Here is a 24,629-nt window from a genome sequence, read left to right on the forward strand (position 1 = left end):
TTTTAGGCCATTTACAAGTCCCGAGAAAGAGCATCCAGACTCTTACAGAGTCTCCGGTGGTTGCTGCTGCGAATCACAACAGAAGCCTCTGTCTCCCGTCCTAGAGCTGAGATGCCAAGGTGTCCCGAGGGCCCTGCTCCCTCTGAAGCTTGCAGGTGTCTCCCCATCCTCGCCCAGCTCCTGGAGGCTCTCAGCCAGCTGAGCTGTGCTGTTTCTTGGCTTGCAGTTCTCCAAGTCCAGCTCTGCCTGCATCTTCCCTCGCGCTCTGTCCCGCGTGCTCCCGGGGCTCACACGCCCTCTCATGGGGACACTGCTAGTATCTAAGCACACTGGCAGCAACCCTATCTCCAAAGGTCACGTTTGGGGCATGCAGGGTAAGAACTTCAACACGTCTCCTTTTAGGTTTGTATTATTGAGAACCTGGGTCTAGCAAGACACAGACACTACACTTAATAAAGTCCACGTACAGCACAGACCTCTGAAGCCCAGACCCCAGCCTGTGGCCGATGGGAGCGGGCAGGATGGGAGGTTCCGTCTGCCGAGGGGCCCTTGGTCGACTCAGACTCGGGGGGAAGGCACGGCTGTGGAGCAGAACCGATACCAAACACCCACCTCAGGTCAGAGGAGTTTCCACATACCTGTTTCACCATGGAGGACAGCCAGCTCTGTATTTTTTACACCAAAAAGGCTAGTAATGACACTCTTCAGCTTTAAAAGGTCCAGCCTGTTGTCGCCTTTTGGATTTTCCAGAAGCAATACTCCACCTAAAGAACCACAAATACAAGTAAAACTGAAGGAAAAGAATAAATTTGAATGAAAAGTCCAGGAAAACACGTCATCTGTAGATCATTTCCAGTGAACGTCTGCTCGTGTGTTCTCCCATCTTCCAGCTGGATCTCTTTAAACCAGGAGAGGACTGCTTCCCCTCTGGGCACACTGCAGGTGGAGGTGGTCTGCAAGGGTCCACTGCTGTAGCTCAGGTTTGCTACCCTCTCACAGGATCTCTCACAAAGCAGAATTCTGAATTCTGAGGAAGCTCAATTTCTCAATTTTTCCTTTTATGGATTGGACTTTTGGTGTCACTTCTATGAACTCTTTACCTTGTCCTGAATTCTCAAGATTTTCTCCTACTGGTTTTTACGTTTACGCCCATGCTCCATTCTCAGTTGGTCTGTATGCGCTGTGGGCGCAGGTCCAGGCCTCCGTCTGCCTTGGTGCCACATGTAGAAAAGACGCCTCAATGAACTGCTTTTGCTCCTTTCTCAAAAATCCTCTGGCCCCCATGTGTGGGTGTACTTCTGGTCTCCCATCTGGGACATGGATCAGTGTCTCCGCTATGCTCTCACCACATGGTCTTCAGGTGAGTCTTGAAATGGGGTAGAGTGATTCCTTTTATGCTATTCACAGTCTGTAAAATTGTATTAGCTATTTATTTCCTTTCTCTTTCCAGGTAGGTTTACCAAAAAACACTGCTGAGGTTTGACAGGAATGCAGTTAAACATGTATTAATTTGGGGAGAACTGATGGGTTTACCATATCGAATGTTCCAATCTGCGAACATGACACATCTCTCTGTGTTTTCATCAGTAATTTGTAGATTTGGGCATATAAGTCCTGTACGTGTTTTATTAGATTTCCACTTAAGTCTCTCTTTTTTGAGAGACTGTAAATGGTACTACACTTTAAAATTCATTCTCCATGTGTTGTTAGTGTACAAAAATTAAATTGATTTTTGTTATGTTTGTCATATCTTGTGAATGTGATGAATTTTATTTTTTATAAGCAATATAATTTTATTCAATTACCCAGAAACAAAACACACCAATATACAAACCCAAAAGGCATATACAACACCAAAAATACTTTAAAATAATAAATTTAAAGATCACTTGTAGTTTTTTTCTTGCAATGTGAGTGCTTTCAGCCAGAGAGTAAAGGACACACCATAGCACATCATGTGAAGGCAGGTGGTGGTAATGGTGCCGGGAAAAAAACACTTTTGCTGGAGTTGGGAGCTTTTCTTCTCAGTTGTTCGGCCACTCGGCCCAAAAAGGGGCAGCACTGGGAGTGGCCCCATATGTCTGGTCACTGCTCATTCCATTGCTCCCTGGGACTGAAAGCAACACAGAACCCTGGCCTTGTTGACATCACAATGCACATCTGCTGCCTGTCTGACCACCTCCTTCCACAGGATCACAGACGGTCTCCACTGAGTGAGCCAGAATGTCGGCAGCAATGGACCAGCTACGTGCCACACATCACAGAACTTGAATAGCAGTTTGGGGGCCATCATCACAGGCCCAAAAGTACACATGGCCATCCTGGCACTAGCTGGTGATGGTGCTGATGGGCGAACCAGGACACATATCCATCTGTAGACTACTTGGGATTTTCTATGTAGACAGTCACGTTCTCTTCATCTCAGGTCAGTTTTATTTCTTCCCTTCTGATCTGTAGCCTTTTCTTGCCAACTTCCTGTGCAATGCTGAGTAAGAGCAGTGAGAACGGGTATCCTGATCTTGGATAGAAAACATTCAGTCTCTTCCCTTTAAGTATAATGTTACCTGCAGGTTTATTCATACATGCCCATTACCAAGTTGATGGAGTTCTCCCTATTTTTCTCACAGTTTTTTTTTTTTTTTTTTTTTTTCGGAAGAACTTTATATTCTTGAGAAGTATCAGTCTACAGTTTTTTTGTTTTTTGTTTTTTTTTTTTGGTGTGTCTATATCTAGTCTTAGTGTCAATACTACTTTAATAAAGTGAGTTGGTGTTTCTTCTTTTATTTTCTGGAAGAATCCATAGAATTGGTGTTTTTTCAAGTCTGGTTGAATTCTCTGGAAAAAGCATTTGGGTCTGATTTCTTTTTTTTTAAAGAAAATTTCTTTTTTTCTCCTCAGACACCCTTCCTCTCTTTTCTAAGACAAACTTACTATGAACTTTGTTTCTCAAGCCCATTTTTACCTATAAACAATGAGTGGTGATGTATAGTTGACATGCGATATTCTTAGCTTCAGGTACACATCACAGAGAATTATTATTTTTTTTTTAACAATGTGTAGATTGATTGATGTATTTTTTAAGTAATCTCTACACTCAATGTGGGGCTCAAACTCACAACCCTGAGAAAGGGTTGCATGCCCTAATGACTAAGCTAGCCAGGTGCCCTGAGATGTGATATTTTTATGTTATGAAATGATCCCTACACAGTTATCACAACATTACCAACTGTACCTCAAATCCTTGGGACTCAGGGATCTTTTTTTTTTTTTTTAATTTTTTTTTTTCAATGTTTATTTATTTTTGGGACAGAGAGAGACAGAGCATGAACGGGGGAGGGGCAGAGAGAGAGGGAGACACAGAATCGGAAACAGGCTCCAGGCTCTGAGCCATCAGCCCAGAGCCCGACGCGGGGCTCGAACTCACGGACCGCGAGATCGTGACCTGGCTGAAGTTGACGCTTAACCGACTGCGCCACCCAGGCGCCCCGGGACTCAGGGATCTTAACAACTGCAAGTCTGTATCTCCTAACCCCCTTCAACGACTCCACCTGTCCCCTAGCCCCTCTTAATGGTAACCAAGCGTGCTTCTGGCAACAGTGAGTCTGTTTCTGTTCTACTTTATTGGCTTGGTTGCTTTCTTTTTTTTTGTTGTTTTTACAGTTAACATATAAGTAAATTCATACAGAATGCTACCCCATTGTATAACTGTGAAACTTGCTTATTTCATTAAAAATATTTTTGGGGGGGGGGTGCCTGGGTGGCTCAGTCAGTTAAGCTACTGACTTCTGCTCAGGTCATGATCTCACGGTTCATGAGTTCAAGCCCTGTGTCGGGCTCTGTGCTGACAGCTCAGAGCCTGGAGCCTGCTTCTGAGTCTGTCTCTCTCTCTCTGCCCCTCCCCCACTCACACTTGTCTCTGTCTTGCAAAAATAAATGTTAAAAAAATTAAAAAATATATTTTTGGGAATAATAGAGAAGTTTATAGATATATTTCATTACTTTTAATTGGTATATAGTATTCCACTTTCTGATGTACATCTGCATTGTCCAAACACTCTCAGTGATGGTCTTAGACTCAACTAGACAATCAAACTTTCTTGAGAGTTAAAAAAAATTTTTTTTAAATGTTTTATTTTTCAGAGAGGAGACACACACACACACACACACACACACACACACACACACACACACACAATGTGAGTGGGGGAGGGGTAGAGAGAGAGGGAGCCACAGAATCTGAAGAAGGCTCCAGGCTCTGAGCTGGCAGCACAGAGCCCCATGCGGGGGCTTGAACTCGTGAACTGTGAGATCATGACCTGAGCTGAAGTCGGATAATTAACTGACTTAGCCACCCAGGTCCCTGAAACATTTTTTTTGATGGGAGTCTTTAGAGATACAAATTACCTGCAGTCACCTATTTTGACATGTTGTATTTTCCCTTTCACTCAGTTTTATGTGTTTTTTTTCCCTTGACACATTTTTTCCAAATTATGGATTATTTAAAAAAATGTTGTTTAGTTTTCAGTGTGTGGAGATTTTGCTTTCACCTCCCTGTTACTGATTTACAGTTTGATTGCCCATGGTCAGAGAACATACTCTATACAATTTCAATCCTGAAATGTGTTGAGGTCTGTTTTCTGGCCCACACCATGGTCCATCCCATAGTAAATGTCCTGTAGGAGTCTGAGCAGGACATGCATTCCACTGCTGTTGGGTGAGCTGTTCCATTAATGCTGATTAGATTCTGGTTTTCTGTCTAGCAGTTCTGTCATTTGTTGAAAGAGGTATCTATTCAATTTTCAAACTGTAACTATGAATTTTCTCATCCTCCTTTAAGACCTATCAGTTTTCTTTCTTGTGATGTGCAGCTCTACTGGGTGGGTCCACATTTGGGATCATTATGTTTTCCCTGCGGATTGACATCTGTATCATTATTCATGTCACCGGTGACTTTCTTTGCTATGAAGTCAACTTTGTTGAAATGAACACTGACGTTTTTGCTTTCTTTGATTAACGTCTGTATGGCAGATCTTTTTTTATCCTTTTACTTTCAACTTACTTATATTGTTATATTTGAATACTTCCTTATATACAGCATATAGCTGGTAGTTTTTTATAAGTCTGCGAATTTCTATTAACTGGTCTATTTAGAACTATTTACATTTAGTGTAATTATTATTTTTAAAGTTTATTTCTTTGAGACAGTGTGTGGGGGAAGGGCAGAGAGAGTGGGGGAGAGAGAGAGAGAGAGAGAGAGAGAAACCCAAGCAGGCTCTGTGCTGTCAGTGCAGAGCCTGGAGTGAGGCTCGATCTTACAAACTCTGAGATCATGACCTGAGCTGAAGTCAGATGCTTAACCAACTAAGACACCCAGGTGACCCTTTATTATTTTTCAAAGTAAACTCTATGCCCAATGCAGGGCTTGAACTCACGACCTGGAGATTGAGAGTCACATGCTTCATCGACTAAGCCAGCCAGTGCCCTGTCACTTCCCACCTCCTCCATTTAGTGTAATTATTGATGTTAGCTTAAGCCCTTCGTTTTAATTTTCTGCTTTCCACTTGTTCTTTTTTTTTTTCTAAGCTTCCTGTGGGTTATACGAACACATTCTAGAATTCCATTTTTATTTCTGTCGTGTTTTTGTATGTGTCTCTAGGAATAGGCTTTTTCAGTGGCTGCACCAGGCAGTATCTCATGTATACACAAATGCTGGACCACTAGTGTCAGTGTATGACCAGCTTGAGGGAAACACAGGAATCTGACCTCCCTTTCTATCAGTCTGCTCTTCTCTACTTTTAATTCTCTTAAATATTCTTGCGTATACACTGAGAGGTCAGTTTTGTTATAGCCATCAAATAATTTAGAAAAATCAAGGAGGAAAGTTTGTTGAATTTATCTATATTTTGACTCTTCGTATTGTTCTTTCTTCTCTCCTGATGTCCCTACATTTCTTGTCATTTTCTTTCTGCTTTAAGAATTTCCTCTAGTTATTCTTTTAGGATAGCTCATGCTAGCAACAAATTCTTCTAGCTTCCCTTCACTTGGGAATGTCTTGATTTTCCCTTCACCTTCAAAGATATTTTGCCTGACCCAGAATTCAGGTTTCTCTCAGTGTTTTGAATCTGTAGGTGTACATGTTGTGCCAAATTTAAGAAGTTTTCAGCCATTATTTCTTTGAATACTTTTCCACTGCTGTCCTTCCTTCTCCCTCTCCCGGAATTCAGGGGGAGAATATTAAACTTGTATTAATATCCCATAGATCTTTCAGACTATTCATTTTTTTTCAGATTAAAAAAACCATTCTTTTGTTCAGAATGGGCAATGTCTGTTGTTCTATCTTCCAGTTCACAGATTCTTTCCCATCCCTTCTATTCTGTCATTGAACCCATCCACCGTGTTTTGTATTTTAGTCTTGTATTTATCAGTTTTAAAATTTTCACTTGTTCCTACAGTGTTCAGGGCTGCTTTACACTTTGTCAGATAATTTTTACCATTTCTGTCATCTTGGTGTTCACATGTGTCTTCTTTCATTCAGCTTAAGATCTTCCTGGTTATTGACATGATGACTAATTTTCAATGAAAACTTGGATGTGTGAGGTATTAAGACTGGTTCTTATTTAAATCTTCTATTTTAGCTTGCTTTGTCTGACATCACACTGGCAGGAAAAGGGGCACTGCTTTGCTCCTGCTGGTGGGAGGAGAAGCTAGGCTCCTAATTCAGCCTCCACTGCCACAAAGGTCAGGACTCCTCAGTACTACAGGGGTGGAGAGCACGAGGAGAGAGTTCCCACCCGAAGAGATCTTCTTGGCCTTTAAGAGTATGAGTGCTTCCTCATTGCTCCCCATGCAGCCTTCATGGACCCCCTTGCAGGATGGTGGGAGTACATAGCCTCATTAGTCCTGGGTGGTAGTGAGGGAATGGACGCCTTGGTACTGCCCAGTGGTCTCAGTGATAGTACCGGGCAGAGGGGCTTATTGCTGCCCAGGGAGGATGAAAAAGTCTCAGCTCAGTGTTTGGGCTTCTGACACCACGGTGGCGACAGGACCTTGAGGATCCTCTGCCTGGCAAAGGTCTAGGCTCCTCACTTGGCCTTTGCTGCTATTGAGTGTTAGTGGGGCCATAGTTTTTTCTGTTGTGTTTGGCTGCAGTAGAGAAGAAGTCTAGAAGTTTTCTGTCTTGCTGGGCTACACCCCTCCTGGTCCTCTGTCTACAAAAAGCAGCATTTATTGGGACGTTTTGTCTGCACTTGGCTTTTCCAGTTGCCAACTTCTTCAGCTCCAAGTCTGGGATACGTGAGGCAAAAAGAAACACCAGGGAACTCTCCATCGTTTGTTGGCCTCAAGGTCCCTCATTGGTCTGCATCTTCTGACGTATCACACCCAGGGTATTTGGTGGTACTTTGTGGGAAGAATAGGGAAAAGTATGCCTACTCTACTTCCTGGAAGTACAAGTCTGACCGTTTACCTCTGTGGATTCATTTTGATGGCAATTAGAAAGAGAAAGTTATATGATGTTCCTAGTTCTGTTATAACAGCTTTAAAGACATTCATAGGTTTAGGGGTACCTGGGTAGCTCAGTCGGTTAAGTGTCTGACTTTGGCTCAGGTCATGATCTCACAGTTTGTGGGTTCAAGCCCCACGTCGGGCTCTGTGCTGACAGCTCAGAGCCTGGAGCTTCGGATTCTGTGTCTCCCTCTCTCCCTGCCCCTCCCCGCTCCTCCCCGCTCCTCTCACAAATAAATATTAAAAAAACAACAACAAAAAAACATTCATAGGATTAGCTAAAAAATAAAGTACAAACCACAGGATTCATTTATTCTCACCTTGCTCGCTGCCATTTGTACAAATGTTAAGATTGACATATGCACAAGCAGGCCCAGGCGGGGATGATCCTCTGGTGAGTGTAATTTCCAGGTCAGATCCCTTTAACTGAGCACATGAGAGTATGTGACTGAGTAACTGCAGCACCGACCACAGTGTCACCAACTAACACAGCAACTGCTCCTCACACCAAGAGCTCTGCACAATTCTGAGAGCATACTCAATCCCACCACTAAAATAGTCAAAAGCTACCGCTTTTCCCTTCATGTTTCTCTCTTTTTACCTTGTTCTCTTAAAAATATACAAAACAGAAATGAAACTATCTTGTAACTTGATCCACTGAAACAACAGTGACATCCAGCCCAGCCTGTCCCCTATAAAGGAGTAATGAGACAAGGGACAAATGACTGAATACATATCTGACACAAAAAGGAACTCCTTCCTCTTCTATTAATCACCTATTTCTTAATTATGGCCAATATCTTCCATGTCTTGGTTTCACATTTTCATAGTTACATCTAAAATGTGCCAACAGGAAATGAAGTAGTTAAAATTTTATGTACAATCCACTACCATCAAAGTTAACTTCTTTACAAGTCAACTGCTGTTTGCTTTCAACAGTCAGTCAAAGAATCCACAATATTAACTTCTCTAGTTTTAGATAAAGCAGTCCCACGCAGCCACTGATTTCCCAGCAAGCCTCATGCACCTACTGGCTACCTTCCCCAGGGAACTGCTGTGAGAACAGTCCCTCCCTCCCTCTCTGGACGCCCCCTCCCAGACCTGACCCAGTGTATCAGGACTGAGGACTGTGCCAATTGCTACTGGGGGTACAATATCAACAGATAACAACATAAACTTAACATAAAATCTAACCTTGTATCTTTTGACAGTTCAGCAGAACCCAGAACTCACCTGTGTTTTTTCTTGAATAAGGACGTTATCTGATAATGGAACTGGGTATGGTTTCAAGGGAGCCTTTATGGTGGCAAATATAAACTCCGTGTGGCTTTCGATAACATTATTCAGATACTTTCCTTCAGACTTAGCTTTATAGTAAACTGTTATTTCATCAGTCGGAACCAGATTGCACTGAAGGCACATACAGAAAATTTACAAGAAAGTGCATTTGTTAATCAAAACGGACAGTGCTGCTGAGCACGGCTGACAGTCCCATGTTGGATCATTACAGAAGGGCACAGGCTCCTGCCCAACCCTCCTCTGAAACAAAGGAGTGACCGAGTGCAAACGTGCTCACAGAGCTCTGGACTGAGGCAGAGCTCATAAGCACCCTGTTACGTGCTGGACTCCTGAGGTCTGGACTCCAGACCACAGGTCTCAGACACCTGGCCTAAGGGCTGGTGGGGGCCCCCTGCTCCGGTCAGGGTGGGGGAGCCTCTGCCAGGGGTGGGGTGTGGAGGAGACCCCTCCTCAGGGTTAGGGTGTGGGGTGGGAGCTCCTGGCTGCCTCACCGGGCCAGCGATGGGCACAGCGCACCCGTCCTGGCTCCCAGCTCCCTAGTGAGGAGAACCACCCCCTCAGTCCAGACGCAACAGTGTCTTCCTGAGCGACGAGCCCTTCCTCGGACACCGGCTGTCATGTTTGGTGCCTGTCAGGAGGGCGACCTATCCAGAAGAGGATTTTGTGGAAACCCTGGAGAACTGGAAGCAGTGGACAAAGGGGGCACTGGCTGAATGCTCCTAGTCAGAGAAACAAAAGAGCCACGTGCAGTTTGGGGTGACTGAGTAGGGAGGGGAAGGGCCCACGTTTCCTACAGGGTACAACGTACACACTGCAGATCTGGGACTAATTCTCATTACTCAATTACAATTACCTGTTTACATTAGCTGCCTCTCCTGTCCTCCCCAACAGCCAACACAAACAAACCAACCATGCCAAGCTCCCAGTTTGCTTGTACTTAATGTGACAAACTGACCTTTTTGCGAAGTTTCTGGATGCGATTGATGACCTCCCGAGCCACTCCTTCATCCACCATGGACTGTTCAGGGGTGACATCTAAGAGAACCAAAGCCTGTAGGAATGGATGGTGCACAGCATATAAGGAAGAATGGTTCTCAAACCCAGCACAACTATATGTAAATTAAATTATAAGGAGTCTGTACCACAGCACTATTCACCCCACTGAGCAAAAGAGATAAAGTTACACTAGCATCTGGATGGCTCAGGTGCTTCTTTGTGAGAAGCCATTCCTCTCGCCAGGAGAGGCTGGCGTCTCCTGTTCTGCAGGTGCTGCTCCCAGGACACATGAGAACCTTGAGTCTCTGTGTAACTGCTGTTTGTCTGTGTGACCGCCCTTGCAGGGAGTGGGGTCAACAGTCACGGCCCACATGACCGCATGGCTTCTCACACCGTGGACGAGCTGGTGAGGGCCCCAGAGCTGCCCTGTTTCTTCAGCCAGGAACCCTGATGTCCTTTGGATCGGGGGATTTGAGACGTGATTTCGACAGGGGACTGCAATACGCTTGATGGGATAGAAACTGCCATCTGCTTCCTGACTTTGTCTACTTCCTACACCATCTGTCATGGAGGCTGTTGAAGACGATGTGAGTAATGTAATGTTGTTGCCAGCACAGAGGGGGGCACGCTCGTAAATCAAGCACCAGCCCCAAAGACATTTCTGAGGAAACTCAATCAGTGAACAAACTTGCTTCACTAGAGGGCAGAACTGGAGATGGATGAGGAGGAGTCAGGGCAAGGCCACCCTGGTTCACAACACATAACCTGTGTCAAGAATCCCAGAGGACAAGGCCACCGCCTTGAGTGACTTCCTCAGGCTGGCCGCCATCAGGGTGTTCACACTCTCCCACCCTCGTCTCAGCTTCTTCCCCGATGGCTCCTCATGCCATCCGCCCACGGGGAGCTGGAGGCTGGCCTTCCTCACGTGGTACTTGCCGCCCCACTACACGGGGCATGTTACACACAGGGGACCTCCCACGAGGCCCCCACTCCCACCCTGGAGATCTTATGACCCATCTTCCCAGAGAAGTCTGGTTGGAAGCAAAGAGAGAAGCTCTGACCCCAAAATCTAAAACAGCTGCAAGTCCCCCTCCAGGAGGTCCCACACCAACCCGCCCCCACGCTAGACTCTGGGCAAGAGCCCTTCTCTGTGCTCATTTCTTTTCTTTCTTTCTTTTTTTTTAAATAATTTTTTAATACTTACTTTTGAGACAGAGAGAGAGAAAGAGAGAGAGAGAGAGAGGCGTGAGCAGGGGAGGGGCAGAGAGAGAGGGAGACACAGAATCTGAAGCAGGCTCCAGGCCCTGAGCTGGCAGCACAGAGCCCGATGCAGGGCTGGAACTCACGAACCGTGAGATTATGACCTGAGCCAAAGTTGGATGCTTAACCAACTGAGCCACCAGGCATCCCTGCGCCCTTTCTACCAGGTAACTCATCATCAGAAGAGTAAGAACTGAGTTCCTTTTCTGTCTCCGTGACTGACTTGATCCTTGAAGGGTGGGGTTACATCTTGCTCATTTTTGTACGACCTGACACTCACGACGATTGCCAGCAGAGGTCACAAAGTATCTATTTGCATATACGTCAAAGAAATGCCACGTTAAGAGGAGACAACAGAGGAGTTTACTAGAGAAATCTCAGGTGAATGCCTGGTCGATCTTACCCCACGACGGGCTGCCAGAGCTGTCAGGACAGGGTGGTAAATACTTTCTCCTCTTATGCTACCTTCTGGAAGAGCAATGTTCTAGGGAAGAGAAGTACCTGGGCATCCGAGTGCGCTTCGTACTGCGTTGTCCCTCCTGCTGTCTGGTCAAAGGTGTACATGAGGCGGATGTCCTCTTCATGCAGCTCGTGACCTTCGACAACAATGGTCCCTATCGGAGAAGCAGCTGCCACTGTTAATCAGCCCCCTGCCTCCTCCTCACGCCACCCAGCGACCAATATATTATGCCATTTTTTTTTAAGTTTATTTATTTTGAAAGGGGAGGGCAGAGAGAGAGAGAGAGAGAGAGAAAGAGAGAGAAAATGCCAAGAGGGCTCAATCTCACGAACTGTGAGATCACAACCTGAGCCAAAATCGAGAGTCGGACGCTTAACTGACTAAGCCACCCAGGTGCCCCCCGATGCATCAAGCTGCAGAGACTTCAAGAGATCATGTCTTCTTGACTCATGCCATTGTTGCAGTCAAGGATGCGAGAGACTTCCTTTACACTTGCCCAGGCTGCCTTGAGGACAATTAAATCACCACCAACGTCTACCCATGTATATAAGCCCCTAGATCCAAAGGCCTATGCCAAAAGATGACATGTCCCCACCATAAACACACAGCAGCATGATGGAAGAGAACAGGCTGCAGAGTCCATTCGGACCCAGGCCCCCACCCACTGGCTGCAGGACCCTGGTGTTCCACTACCTGCTGAGGATAGGAGGGCAAGGGTGACGTGAAGCCAACAGTGAGCAGGGGGAAGTGCTGGGCACTACCCTCCCATGGCAGCCAGGACTCATGAACAGCGGCTGTCGGTAACGCCCATCTGCGGTGAAGCCTGCTGTGGTCACCTACAATGGTCTTGGTCAGCACTGACTTTACGTCACTCTGTTCTGAAAACCATTTTGCTTCCCATTAGTGCAGAAATCCATTTGAAAAGTAGTTTAAAAGGAACCTGTAGATCTTTAGTATCAAGTAAATTTTATTTCAGGAATTTTAAAATATTTTGGCCATCTGTTGACACAACTTAGATTTGTGATTTGAAGTTTGATCAAAGATTGTTAATTTAACAAATCAATCAAGTTGGTTATGACTCAACTTTTATTTGCTAGCTTCCTATGCTTTATAAATTTTATCTAAAAATGTGGGGACTTTTAGGGACACTTCTCCAGAATTCCATGACCACTCATCTGATTCGAGTCCTTAAATCTCCCCTTGTGACACCTCTGCACTTACGATTTTTAGCTTCAGAGGGAGCCCTAGCCATCAAACACCTTGTGCCCTCAGGTGGCTGCAGCACATTGAGCAGACAGTAAGACCACAGGATTCTAATCAAGGCAGAGCTGAGAATTCCCGGGCACCTGGAAGGTCCCCCAGAGGAGAGGAGAGAGGGGCTGAGTCCCCTTTCCTAACCTCCTCGTATTATCCTAGGCTTTTCCTCCAGAGCACTTGTCAAAACTACAATTTCCACAAATTTTCAATGTCGGCCAGTACATGAGGATAAGGACACCGTCTGTCTTACTCAATTCTGGGTTCCGAGGGCCAACCAAATGGAAAAGCTTTAGAAAGTATTTGTTGAATGAGTCCAACTCCAATCTTGCCAAAATCTGAGACCGAACTATGAATTCTAGAGATCTTAGAGAAATCATGGGAAGTTCTCACCCAGTTGTCCCTCACAAGCAGCTCCAAACCTCAGTGCTAAATCCCTTTCTCAAAATAGACTTTAATCCTTTCTTTCGAATATATTCTAGTCTTCATTTGGACACCTCCAAAAACCTACATGCTTTTTCTCCAAAAGCAATGACAGTACCAATGACACTTGATACCAGGGGGTTCAGCTCTCACTAGGGTAGTTTCTGGGCTCACGTTAGCATCTGCAGAATTCACTGGTAATGAAGGTTCCACCCATCTGGTTCAGTAAGTTCTACCTGGAAATCTAGCTCAGCGGAATCAATTCTATGGAATATTTCCATGTGAGAATACTCACTGCAGTATTATTGAGAATAGTAAAAGAAGGGAAACAATCTAAAGAATCAAAAATAAGACTGGTTAAAAACATCAGATATCCCTATGAAAGAAAATTATTATAGCAATTATTGAAATAACATTTTAAAGACTAATAACACACTTAAAGTAAGAAGTGCAAAATAAAAAAGTGAATAAAACATAAAGTATGTAACTGAAAAACACATTTAAAATTATAGCGCCATCTCCATTTTGTAAGGCTCCAGTTACGTGACTATCTGTGTAACAAGAAGGAAATCAATCAGAATTTTCATACTGCTCCAGCAGTGGCAGAGAGTAGGCACTCAATCTGCATTAAATGGATGGGTGATGGGTTAGGGGGCATTTTTAGTCTCTTCTTTTCCAAAATTATCAGTATTTGTAATAAACATGTTTATGACCAGGAGAGGCTGGAACAGTGCAGGTCAAACAGGAGCCCAGGTGAGAGACCGCATCAGGCGAGGGCCATGGACAGGGTCGGCAGGGGTAGACACCCACCAGTCTCCTGGAAACGCTCTAGCTCCTCGCTGCTTAGCTGCTTGATGGCCGTCATCACCGCCCTGAAGGCTCCCTTCAGCCGCTTGCCCAGGACCATGTGGTCAGGTTCTGCCCTTAGGCGAATGCCATACTTGTTTTTATCTGTAGACAGTGTAACTTTGCGAACATTCAACTCCTATAGTTGGTAGCCAAGATGAAACAGAAACATGGGAGATGAAAACGCGTGTCCACAAAAACTTGATATTCATAGTAACCTAAGTCACAACTGCCAAAAAGTGGAACCACCCTAGAGCCCCTCACCTGTGATGGGTAAACAAAATGTGGTCTATTCACACAACGGACTATTATTAGCAAAATAAAGGAACAAATCACAGCCACAGCCTATACCATGAATGACCCTTGGTGCCAAGTGAAAGAAGGCAGACTCAAAAGACCACCTACTGTCCGGTTCCACTTACAGGGAACATCCCGAGCAAGCACACCCAGGGACCGAAAACTTACACCTGTGGTTGCCAGGGCACAGTGGGGTCCTAAGGGCAGAATGGTGTGTGAATGCTAATGAATACTGGGTGTCTCTTTGGGGGGATGAAAACGTTATAAAATTATAATGGCTGTACAACTCTATAAATAATACTTACAAATCCTTCTTGTCCAGATCATTCAAGACAGTTGAGCAAAACTCAACTAAATAAGATTCTAGAATTAGAAATATGAACTTCACCTCTCAGGAGTAACGTTTACTCGAGCAATCTCAAAGCTCTAGAAGGTTAACTACCAATTTTCTGAAGAATCAGGTGGCTGTAACATGTCTTGCCTCGACTGTGCTAGTTATGGGTTACCAATGCAGCAGGAAATGGAGGTGGCAGGTCATTATACCTGACTGGATTACTTGACCTGATCATAGTGATTAAGACAATCTATTTAAATATACTCTATTTTTGGGGCGCCTGGGTGGCGCAGTCGGTTGAGCGTCCGACTTCAGCCGGGTCACGATCTCGCGGTCCGTGAGTTCGAGCCCCGCGTCGGGCTCTGGGCTGATGGCTCGGAGCCTGGAGCCTGCTTCTGATTCTGTGTCTCCCTCTCTCTCTGCCCCTCCCCCGTTCATGCTCTGTCTCTCTCTGTCCCCCAAAAAATAAATAAACGTTGAAAAAAAAAAAATTTTAAATATACTCTATTTTTAACCCTATCTGCAAACATTAGTTATAGAATTTATAATCTAACTCTTTAGTCCCTAATATATGTCTAGAATCCTCAAGCAATTCAAAACCAAATCTAGATATTAATATTTTCTACAGTAATATATTTAAATATTACCTGTAAAAACATAAAATTGAAATTAAAAATATATTTATTTATTTATTATTATTATTTTTTAATTAATTTTTTTTTTCAACGTTTATTTATTTTTGGGACAGAGAGAGACAGAGCATGAACGGGGGAGGGGCAGAGAGAGAGGGAGACACAGAATCGGAAACAGCCTCCAGGCTCTGAGCCATCAGCCCAGAGCCCGACGCGGGGCTCGAACTCACAGACCGCGAGATCGTGACCTGGCTGAAGTCGGACGCTTAACCGACTGCGCCACCCAGGCGCCCCAAAAATATATTTATTTTTAAAACATCATGGAATACAGCTTTCTGGGAGACAACTGACATCACAATTTACGCTGACTCCAAATGCACTCCCAGGGACCCACCCCCACCTACACGCTAACATATGCACAAAGACACATACCTTTTCTTTGTAGTCAGAAACCTGAGTTTTCAACAATGGGAAAGTGATTTAAACAAAGACGTAGCGGAGAGCAAACACTCTCCAGTTGTTAAAAGAATAAAGGAGGTCTCTAGGTTCTGACCTTGGGAGTCCTTTAAGAAAAACTGTCAAGTGAGAAAACCAAGTTGAAAACTACACACGTGGTCCTCTCTAGCACAAAGTCAATGGTGTGTACATGTGTGTGCACACAGTGCTCCGACAACCTGGCGGGGATGCCCTGGTGAACATCCCCAGAAGCCGTTGGACGGGAAGGGACTCACCCCATACCTGGTGCTAGAGTCTGAGCTGCTCATGACCAACGCGTGCTCACCTGTTACTTAATGATTTGATGGAACGGTTTTTGGGTTAATTAACAAAACACTCTGGAGAAAATAAGTGGATGAAGATAGTGAGTGTATTACCACTAAGGTAACGAAATCCACTGATCTTGGAACTGCTTTTAAAGAATTACAATTACACTGTAAAAAATGCAAAAATGCATGCTGATTATAAGCAAAGTGTCACATTCCGTGGATGGTTTGGCATATGAATGTACTGACACACGAAAGGAAAGGATAAATGATACATTCAAAGTGAACCTCACTGAAGAGAACTAGTCACAATAATCTTCTCAAAGAAGGAATTCTTTTCGGACCCCAACAGACAAGCCAGGTCTTACCTCAATGATATACTTCTCCAGAGATTTGATCTCATTGAGAGCTTCTGGATCCTGGTGGATAACCACAATTTCTTTCAAAGGATACTAGGAGGAAAGGAATGGAAAGTTTACCAAGCAGCCAGCCCTTGAAACTGCAGGAAAATCAAATGTTAAAATCTGAATCTCAAGTTCCAGACTGATCAGGCTCATCTGGCACTAAGTCATCCACACCCCTGTTGCAGAAAAGAAAAAAAAAATACCATTGCTGGAAGCTAAGAAAACGCTCCAAAGGCATAATGATTTAGGCCTGTGCACGTAAAATACAAACAAAGCGTCAAACCTTTATCGGAATGGTTTTGCGGTCTCGAATCACTCGCCCAAGCTCAATCACAGACTGCATCCGAGAGACCGCGCTCTCCGTGTTCTTGTCAATCAGCTCCTCCCTGGTGGCAGAGGTGGGGGTGAGAGGGACCCCATGAGAAGACAGTCCCAAATGACAGGCATGCACAGTGAGGAAGGGGCGGCCCCAGGAGCCTCCACACTGAACATCCCTCCAGCCCCTCCGCAGCCTGAGGAGCGGGCGGGCTAGCAGGCGGGCAAAGGGCATGGAGGGGCCAGAGCAGGGCCGCCATGTGAGCCTTCCTGGACCCAGGAGAGGCTTACATGTATTTGATTCTTACCGAACGTGGGGCAGCATGAGGTAGTGGATGCTGAGTGTGTCCTTGTCCTGGACAGAACCGGGGTCAATCAGCAGCTTTAGATTCTGGTACATCAACTCGGTAAGAAAAGGTGTATAGGGGGCCTGCGTGAGGACATCGGATATCACATCACTGACACACAGCCATCAGTAACTGATTCGTTAGAGTGGAAACAGCAGCTCCACACTTTAGAGAACAACACAGGGACATGCACAGAAGTGGGCATGAGATTACTGAACACACCGTGTGAAAGAAACGGCCTCCTTCTGAACTTGGCAGGATGGATGCCGTGCAGCACAGTAGCAGGGTTGCTGCCGGAGGCCCCAAACATCCCGGAGGAAGGTGTGCAATAAAACAGGAGCCCTGGCCACATTAATATGCACACGACTGAATGTCCCTACACCTCAGAAATCTCATCTGTAAACTGGGGACATGTTCCCTAGGGTGACGGTGAGTGAGTCGGACTTCAGGCACGGGTACTAGGCAGGCTCCTGTTCATGAATGTTCAGGAAGTGAACAGAAGACTTGTAACATCACACTAGAAAAGTGGTAATAGGATATTGGGAACCTAAGCTGGAATTTTCACTTGTGTATCACTGAATATTTTAATTGATAGGATCATGTTTTTATAGAAATCCAGGTAAAGATGGGTGTGTGCTCACAGGGAGCAGTGGCTTTTCCATCTGGAGGCCAGCACCCTCCCTGAAATGTGCTGCCAGTGTGAACAGGAAGTGAATGTGTCTTATCCCCTCCTGACACAGACAAGCTAGTAAGATTCTGGAAAAGGAAGTACAGATTCAAGTTGTTTTAAAGTTTCTATTCCTATTTCTGGGAGGATAGGTACAGACTAGACACAGACAGAGGACACAGCAGCAATGGGGCTGGCATTTCAGAACTGGGTCCAGTATCTCACCATGAGCCTGCACAGAGACAGCAGAACACTGAACAAGGTCTCCAGGGCCATGACACAGTCCTCCACCCCGTTTTCGCCCTAGTCAACAAGAAAGGAACACGCATCAGACTGGGAGGCGACCTGCAGAGCACAGAGCATGCGGACAGGACAGAGGGCCTGGGACAGGAGGCCAGCATGGGCCCTGCTATTTTCCACCTCGGAGGCCCAGGTGGACGGGAGGACCTGCAGGCATCGGGTGCCACGTACGGAAACATGTACAGAAAACTTAAAGTAATTTTAGGTAAGATTCTCATTTTTAAAAAATGTATACACTGTATATTTTAAAAAATGTATACACTGTATATTTAAGAAATAATTACACTATCGTTGCAGGAAAAACACAAAGGTTATAAAGAAAGAAGTCAACCATAATGAAGTTACGCAGAAGTAACCACGGTGAAAAGTTTAGTTTAAGCCCCTCGAGATGTGTGTGTGTAGGTATGTGGTCTATTGAACAAAAATGAAATTACTGTTCTGTTACAGGCCTTCATCATTCACACACCTGAAGATAGACTGATGGGATGAGGCACAGGTGCCCTCATGGTCTATATGTGGCCTTAGGGCCTGGGACAGGATGCAGGCTTCACCGAGGCCAAGTCCCCCACGGGCTCAGGGAAGAGTCCTGTCAACAAATAATGGACCTTCTAGAGGAAGAACCAAGGAGGGGCCCCTCTTGGGATCACAGCCATACCAGAAACACTGGCAAGTATCTGTATGAATTTCTTCTGTATTTTAAGAGATTCTGCTCAGCTTAGTCTCATATGGCCCTGAGACTGTCCAATATGACGTGTCCTTAGCTGTGTTTTGAAAATATGTGAGGTGACTTTTAGAACTTACAGATTCCCATCCATCAAATGGTGATACATATAGTTAACTTGCAATGTAAAAAGGAGAAAGAGAAAGAGCTTCAAAAACCAAGAGCATCTGAAAACATTCCTTTCTCTTCTGGCTACGCCCAGGTGTCTCTACTGTTGCTGCCCTCATATCCATCTGTGAGCAGCAGCCTGCATGCACTCACCTTCAACCTTCTGCGGTTCATCCGGACGTACCAGTTGGTTAGGACATCCACGAACTTGACTAGGCGAGGCACTACAGTATAGAGCCTGTAAGCTGAAAGCAGGCGATCAGGCAGTTAAGAACAGGTGAGCATCTGGGGTACGGCAAGGGCCAGACACAAGACAGGGCTGGCTGCCCTGCCACCCCAGGGCTGCCACGACTGCAGCCTGCACTGTAAGGGGACAGGAAGAAGCAAAGGGACAGCCCTGATGGCATGCACCAAGGATGCACCACACGGCCGTCAGGGTGTCCAGGGGCACATGAACCACCCTGTGTGAGCTGAGGACAAGCTCCCGCTGTCAGTGAGAGAAACAGAGCCCCCAGACCCGCGGTGGAGGCCACAGGTGCACGCCACACGGCTCCATGAGGCCTGTTTCCCTGGTGCCGTGTGTGGGGCGGCACCACGAAAGCTCAACTTCCTTGCACTGTGCTACCATGAGCGTCCACTAGGTCGTGCTAGATGCACCGAGGGCTATAGTCAGGGGCTGCGGCACAGCACCAGGCCAGTGCTTTCCAACCAGGAACGCTCTGCTCCGAGGTCTGGAGACACTCTGGCGGTCACAGCTGGGCAGGTGGGCCCCGGGGAAGCTGCTCACCGTCCTACAATGCAGAGCCAGCCCCCTACAGAGGATGCCTGGCCCAAATCCCCAGTGGAACAGGCTTCCTAGAGGCCACAAACGTCCAGGAAAGACTGCAGAGGAGGCTGTAAAAGGAGAAAGACAGGAGAGCTCCCGAGGAATTCCGAGGGCAAATGGAACAGTGAGGGTGCTCAGCCAGCCGTGTTTGAGGCATGGGCCTATAGTTAGGATTTTCCTGTTCACCTCCCCTTAATGGATACTCTACACTGTACAAAAATACACACCAAAATCAAGAATAAGACCAACAATTATAAGTAAATACAACTTATACCAATGAGAGTGTTCAGTAAATGTTAACGAGGCCTCTGGTCTAAACTGGTAACCAAGGGGCGCCTCGGTGGCTCAGCCGGTTAAGCATCTGACTCTTGATTTCTGCTCAGGTCATGATCTTGCGGTTTGTAAGTTCGAGGTCTGTGTGGGGCTCTGGAACCTGCTTGGGATTCTCTCTCTCCCCGTCTCTGCCCTTCCCCCACCCCCAAATAAAAAACTGGTAACCACAATGAGAAGCTGCCAAGGGCAGAGCGCGGCTCACAAAGACCAGGGCTGAGGTGCCAGTGGCCACTCACTCCCGGAGAGGTGACATGGCAAGTGGAGGCCTAGTCTGAAGGGAAGAGGAGTAAGTGATTTCTAGGGTTCACTACACCCCTCGCCTTCTCAGAGGCTAGAGTTCCCTGTGCCTAGGTGTCAACCCTTGGAGGGCACACAGAACCATCACAGCACAGCAGTACCATGCGCTGTGGGGTCCCTGATGGGAACTGCAGACCCTCTGGTCCTCAGAACCCTGTCTGTGAGGGGCTGAAGGTAAAGAGTTGGCTGCTGTTCATCTCCTGCGCTCAGCCGTATGTGCTTCCCAGGAGACAGGCCCGAGCTCAGGTGCTGCCCAAAGACAGTCCCCAGGCTTGTTTCCTATCACTCAGGAAGGACGGGTGGACATGGCTGTGAGCAGGTGTCCTGGGGTGTGCACTGAGCTCTGCCTTACACATTCATTTCCATCTTCACTTACATCAATTTGTCCAACAGCTTGATAGTCACCTGATCCTTAATGATACACGTTCAGTGGGTGGGCGCAGGCCTCGAGGGATGGGGCGGAATCCTTCTGTGCCAGATGCTGGGGCACCAAGGAGGCCATATGCCTGCACGAACGGCAGGGCATTGGGGGGGGCAGGTTAAACTTGTCAGGGCATGCGCAGCAGAGCCGTCTCTCCTCCTCTGCCCACCGACTTTGTCAGACCCATGTCAGGTATCCTACTTTAGTAGTTTCTGGAATTTCTCTCTCAGACTTGTAGCTATTCTGTCCCCTACCTCCAGGAAACCAACATAAGCTACTCTCCCCACCTGTGTCTAAGACCCAATTCGTTGCTGTTAGGTAACAGAAATATGGGGAAATATCTACCTCATTATTATTTTTCTGTATTTCCTAATTTTTCTAGACCAAACAGGGACTACCTACTTAATGATTAAAGCAGACTAAAAATAAGTAAAAATGCGTGTTAACAAATACTACCTGAACATCTACTATCTTCCGGCTACTCTATGCACTCGATCTTGGTTTGAGCCTCATAACGACGCCTCTAGGCACTTTCCACAGAAAGAAACTGCAGCTTGAGGACTTTAGGCAGCACCTGCCACCAGAAAAGGTGGTGGGGGTGGGTTCTGAACCACTGAAGCCACGGAAGGCCACGGGTCCGCAATGGTACCTGGGGCGGGCAGGGTGAGGCTGAGCACATTTCTACAATAAGCCTTAACAAAACCATACCTGAGAGATTAAAAGAAACAATTACTTGTCTCCTGTTCTGTATCTCTCAAATTGCCTATAAAACTTTCTCTGTTTATAGAGAAACACAGTTAAGCATCAAAAGGGCAATCAGAAAGAAAAGAGCCCTTATATCCAGCCCTAGAGTCATACCTGCCATTTCGGTCTCAAAGAACCCAACCAGCGACTGCATGCAGGATAGGACCCAGCGGTCTGTCACGTTGGCACTTTCTTTAACCGTGTTCTCATTGTACAGGAACTCCATTTCTTCCTCCTGGGGAGTGACAGTCACTGAAACGTTCTGTGTGCTTAGGGGAAATTACCACACAGAAATGAATGCTTTGAATCACTCCACCTGCAAGTAGCTCACAACAATCCACAAAACCCCAGAACCCAATGGGCAATTTAAATTTCTGACTGTCACAATGTTTTCCAAATAAGCTCTACACTTGGGATATTACGTCCTCAATGAATTACATTTTTGAGTGAAGTAAAGAAAATTTAGAGGAAAAATATCCCTTTGCACCAAAAAGTTTATGAATTGAAAAATATTCCAAAGTCTTATAAGTGTAGGATTTAGTTACTTAAAGCTGCATAGCAAAAGCTAGTACAGCTGGCCAGGACTGGATGAAGGTGTATAAACCGAACACGAACACTAGGAATTTATGTCTCTGCTTTACTGTCCACTGTATTGAATGCTTTGACTCGCCCCTCCTTTTCCCTTGCAAAACCCTCCTCAAGCTGAAGGCCCATTTCACCCATGCCCCCCACACTGTAGCAACCCCAGGCTGGCAGAGCAATGGCCATGCTAATGGTGGCCCTGATCTGAGGGCCTGATGGTGGAGCTCGTGCCCGGCTGCCAAGCCCAGGAGAGCCCCATGGTGCTCCCGAGTCCCGCACCAGCTAGAGGCCTGCAGGGACCTGCCTACCCTCCATGACTCACAGGGAGAGGCCACATCAGGAGATGAGCCAGAGGCAGCCAACGGTGAACAGCCAGCCCACCGGAGTGTGGCCTCCAACCAATTTCCAGAAAGGATTAATGTTGCGTGATTAGTCAATGGTATCGTACACAGTAAGGCGCTGGACATAGAAGATGCGTGGTATCGGGGTCTGACCCCAAACGGAGCCCTGAGAGCACAGACAGGCACCCCGTGCAATGGAGCCTCAGGGGGTGGCTTCTCAGACGGGGCAGAGAACCTCCCCAAGGCACTTCCACACACACCACAATCCTGGTTTTCCCTCCTAACAACCCAGTGGGACGTCTCTCACTTTCAGAGCCTGGACCTGGAGGCACCACTGAGCACCGTGTGTAGCAGCCTCTCCTCAGCGTTTCCTCACTGCAGGCGGCCGACTCACCCCCACCCCACCTGTCAGCCTGGGGTCCAGGAGGGAGGGCAAGAGGGGGATCAATAAACCTCCAAGGGGACTCCTCTGCAGGGGCCCAGCATGCCGCAGAGGCCAGCTGGAGCCCACCCAGTAGACCCCAGACTCTGTGCACTTTCACTGGTGGCCCCCCAACAGCTCTGAGCCCCATCCACAGGGACCGCTTTGTGGTGTTGCCCATGGAGCTCTTTCCTACACAAACCCAAGCCCACACCTTCTGCAGCCTCAGCACGTTCTGGATGAAGAAGCGATAGGCGTTGTACCACGGGAGCAGCACGTCCTTCAAGACATCACGCACACCCTCCTCCTTAAAGCGGAGGTTTTCTGCTCTCACCACAGGGGAGTTGATCAGATATAATCTGGATGAGGAGAAAAATCACACAGAAAAGGAACATAGAAATTAAAACAAGTATTATTATTGGGCATGTTGACAAGACAAACAAGAAAATTAGCATTTTTACATAAAGGAGGAGAATCACCAATACTCTTCTAATGGTCAATTTAAAAGTGACAAAGCTCGGGGCGCCTGGGTGGCGCAGTCGGTTAAGCGTCCGACTTCAGCCAGGTCACCATCTCGCGGTCCGTGAGTTCGAGCCCCGCATCGGGCTCTGGGCTGATGGCTCAGAGCCTGGAGCCTGTTTCCGATTCTGTGTCTCCCTCCCTCTCTGCCCCTCCCCCGCTCATGCTCTGTCTCTCTCTGTCCCAAAAATAAAAAAAATAAACGTTGAAAAAAAATAAATAAATAAAAGTGACAAAGCTCTTACTCTGTATAGGAAAACTAGCGAATAACGAAGGGGAGACGTAACCCCTACCAAGATGTGGCACTCCGCCAACCCAGGTGCACCCGCAGGGATTCACAGAAGGAGCAGAGGGCTCCAGAGGGCAGAGGCCAGGGGTGCTGCCAAACACCAGATGGGACAGTCCTCACTGCAATGACTGACGTGGCTCTCAGGTTGTCAGCAGGCCCAAGGGGAAGTCTAACAGATAACCGGGGGGTGGGGGAGGAGACCCCATTCACTGCCCCTGGGCCACACGGCAACTGCCAACGTGCTTGGGCACAGCCCCTGGATGTGTCTCCGTGTCTGTGGCAGGAGGAGGCGGGACGAGATGTCTGTGGTTCCCCTGCCACCCAAACACTTCATGTCCATGACTAGGACTCCTATTTCAAGTGGTGGCTCACGTTTCTGTACAAGCTTTTCGATATTAGTTTTTATGTGCTCTAGCATAAATATACCACAGATGGCCCTTCTGAGGAGCAAGTGTAAAAAAGGACTAAATGGCCAAGGAGATGGAGTCAGGGGAGGGAGGGAGGCAGAAAGCCCAGCAGCCGGCCAGAGAGCAGCACAGGCCCAGTTCCCCACAATACCTCTGGGTTTGCACACGCTGCTGTTATTTAGAAAACCACCTTGCGGGTTTGGAGCCAACACCACACCAACATAACTGACCACATTACCACACACACTTTTCAAAAGCTAATTATAAACCAAATTAAGGAACACGATCAATAAAGGGAGCTTACATAAAACGACATTATACACAGGGCAGGGCAGTGGCTTGTACCTGAGGGCGTCAGCACCATATTTATGGATGATTGAAAGTGGATCCGGATAATTCTTTTTTCGCTTGCTCATTTTTTGGCCATCACTTGAAAAAACAAAAGGGAGATGCCAATCAAATGCGTCACTGTCGCGGTTTACCTTTACATATGGTTATAAGTCACTTGCAAACTGGAATACA

At 46.6% G+C, this 24,629-nt stretch overlaps 1 protein-coding gene and 1 long non-coding RNA gene across 5 annotated transcripts in view; one reads left to right on the plus strand and one right to left on the minus strand.

Moving 5' to 3' along the window:
• IARS1 (isoleucyl-tRNA synthetase 1) overlaps window positions 1–24,629 on the minus strand; it is a 68,748-nt gene that overhangs the window by 5,932 nt on the left and 38,187 nt on the right. For 3 of the 4 annotated variants that reach the window (XM_045468849.1, XM_045468850.1, XM_045468852.1), the window contains 14 exons: window positions 24,453–24,536; window positions 23,107–23,251; window positions 21,663–21,783; window positions 19,081–19,172; window positions 18,024–18,101; window positions 17,093–17,214; window positions 16,753–16,855; window positions 16,434–16,517; window positions 14,006–14,180; window positions 11,560–11,672; window positions 9,758–9,853; window positions 8,737–8,913; window positions 7,824–7,929; window positions 639–764 (listed from right to left, as the gene is read on the minus strand). In XM_045468849.1, coding sequence (XP_045324805.1) covers window positions 639–764; window positions 7,824–7,929; window positions 8,737–8,913; window positions 9,758–9,853; window positions 11,560–11,672; window positions 14,006–14,180; window positions 16,434–16,517; window positions 16,753–16,855; window positions 17,093–17,214; window positions 18,024–18,101; window positions 19,081–19,172; window positions 21,663–21,783; window positions 23,107–23,251; window positions 24,453–24,536 — 1,622 coding nt within the window. The remainder of the gene's footprint in view (window positions 1–638; window positions 765–7,823; window positions 7,930–8,736; window positions 8,914–9,757; window positions 9,854–11,559; window positions 11,673–14,005; window positions 14,181–16,433; window positions 16,518–16,752; window positions 16,856–17,092; window positions 17,215–18,023; window positions 18,102–19,080; window positions 19,173–21,662; window positions 21,784–23,106; window positions 23,252–24,452; window positions 24,537–24,629) is intronic. The other variant, XM_045468851.1, reaches the window with a different exon arrangement.
• LOC123593253 lies at window positions 10,274–18,477 on the plus strand. Its single transcript, XR_006710212.1, has 3 exons — window positions 10,274–10,385; window positions 18,106–18,303; window positions 18,396–18,477. It is a non-coding gene; the product is annotated as an uncharacterized LOC123593253 (long non-coding RNA).

The sequence above is a fragment of the Leopardus geoffroyi genome, chromosome D4 (genome assembly GCF_018350155.1).
Source record: "Leopardus geoffroyi isolate Oge1 chromosome D4, O.geoffroyi_Oge1_pat1.0, whole genome shotgun sequence".
Lineage (NCBI taxonomy): Eukaryota > Metazoa > Chordata > Mammalia > Carnivora > Felidae > Leopardus > Leopardus geoffroyi.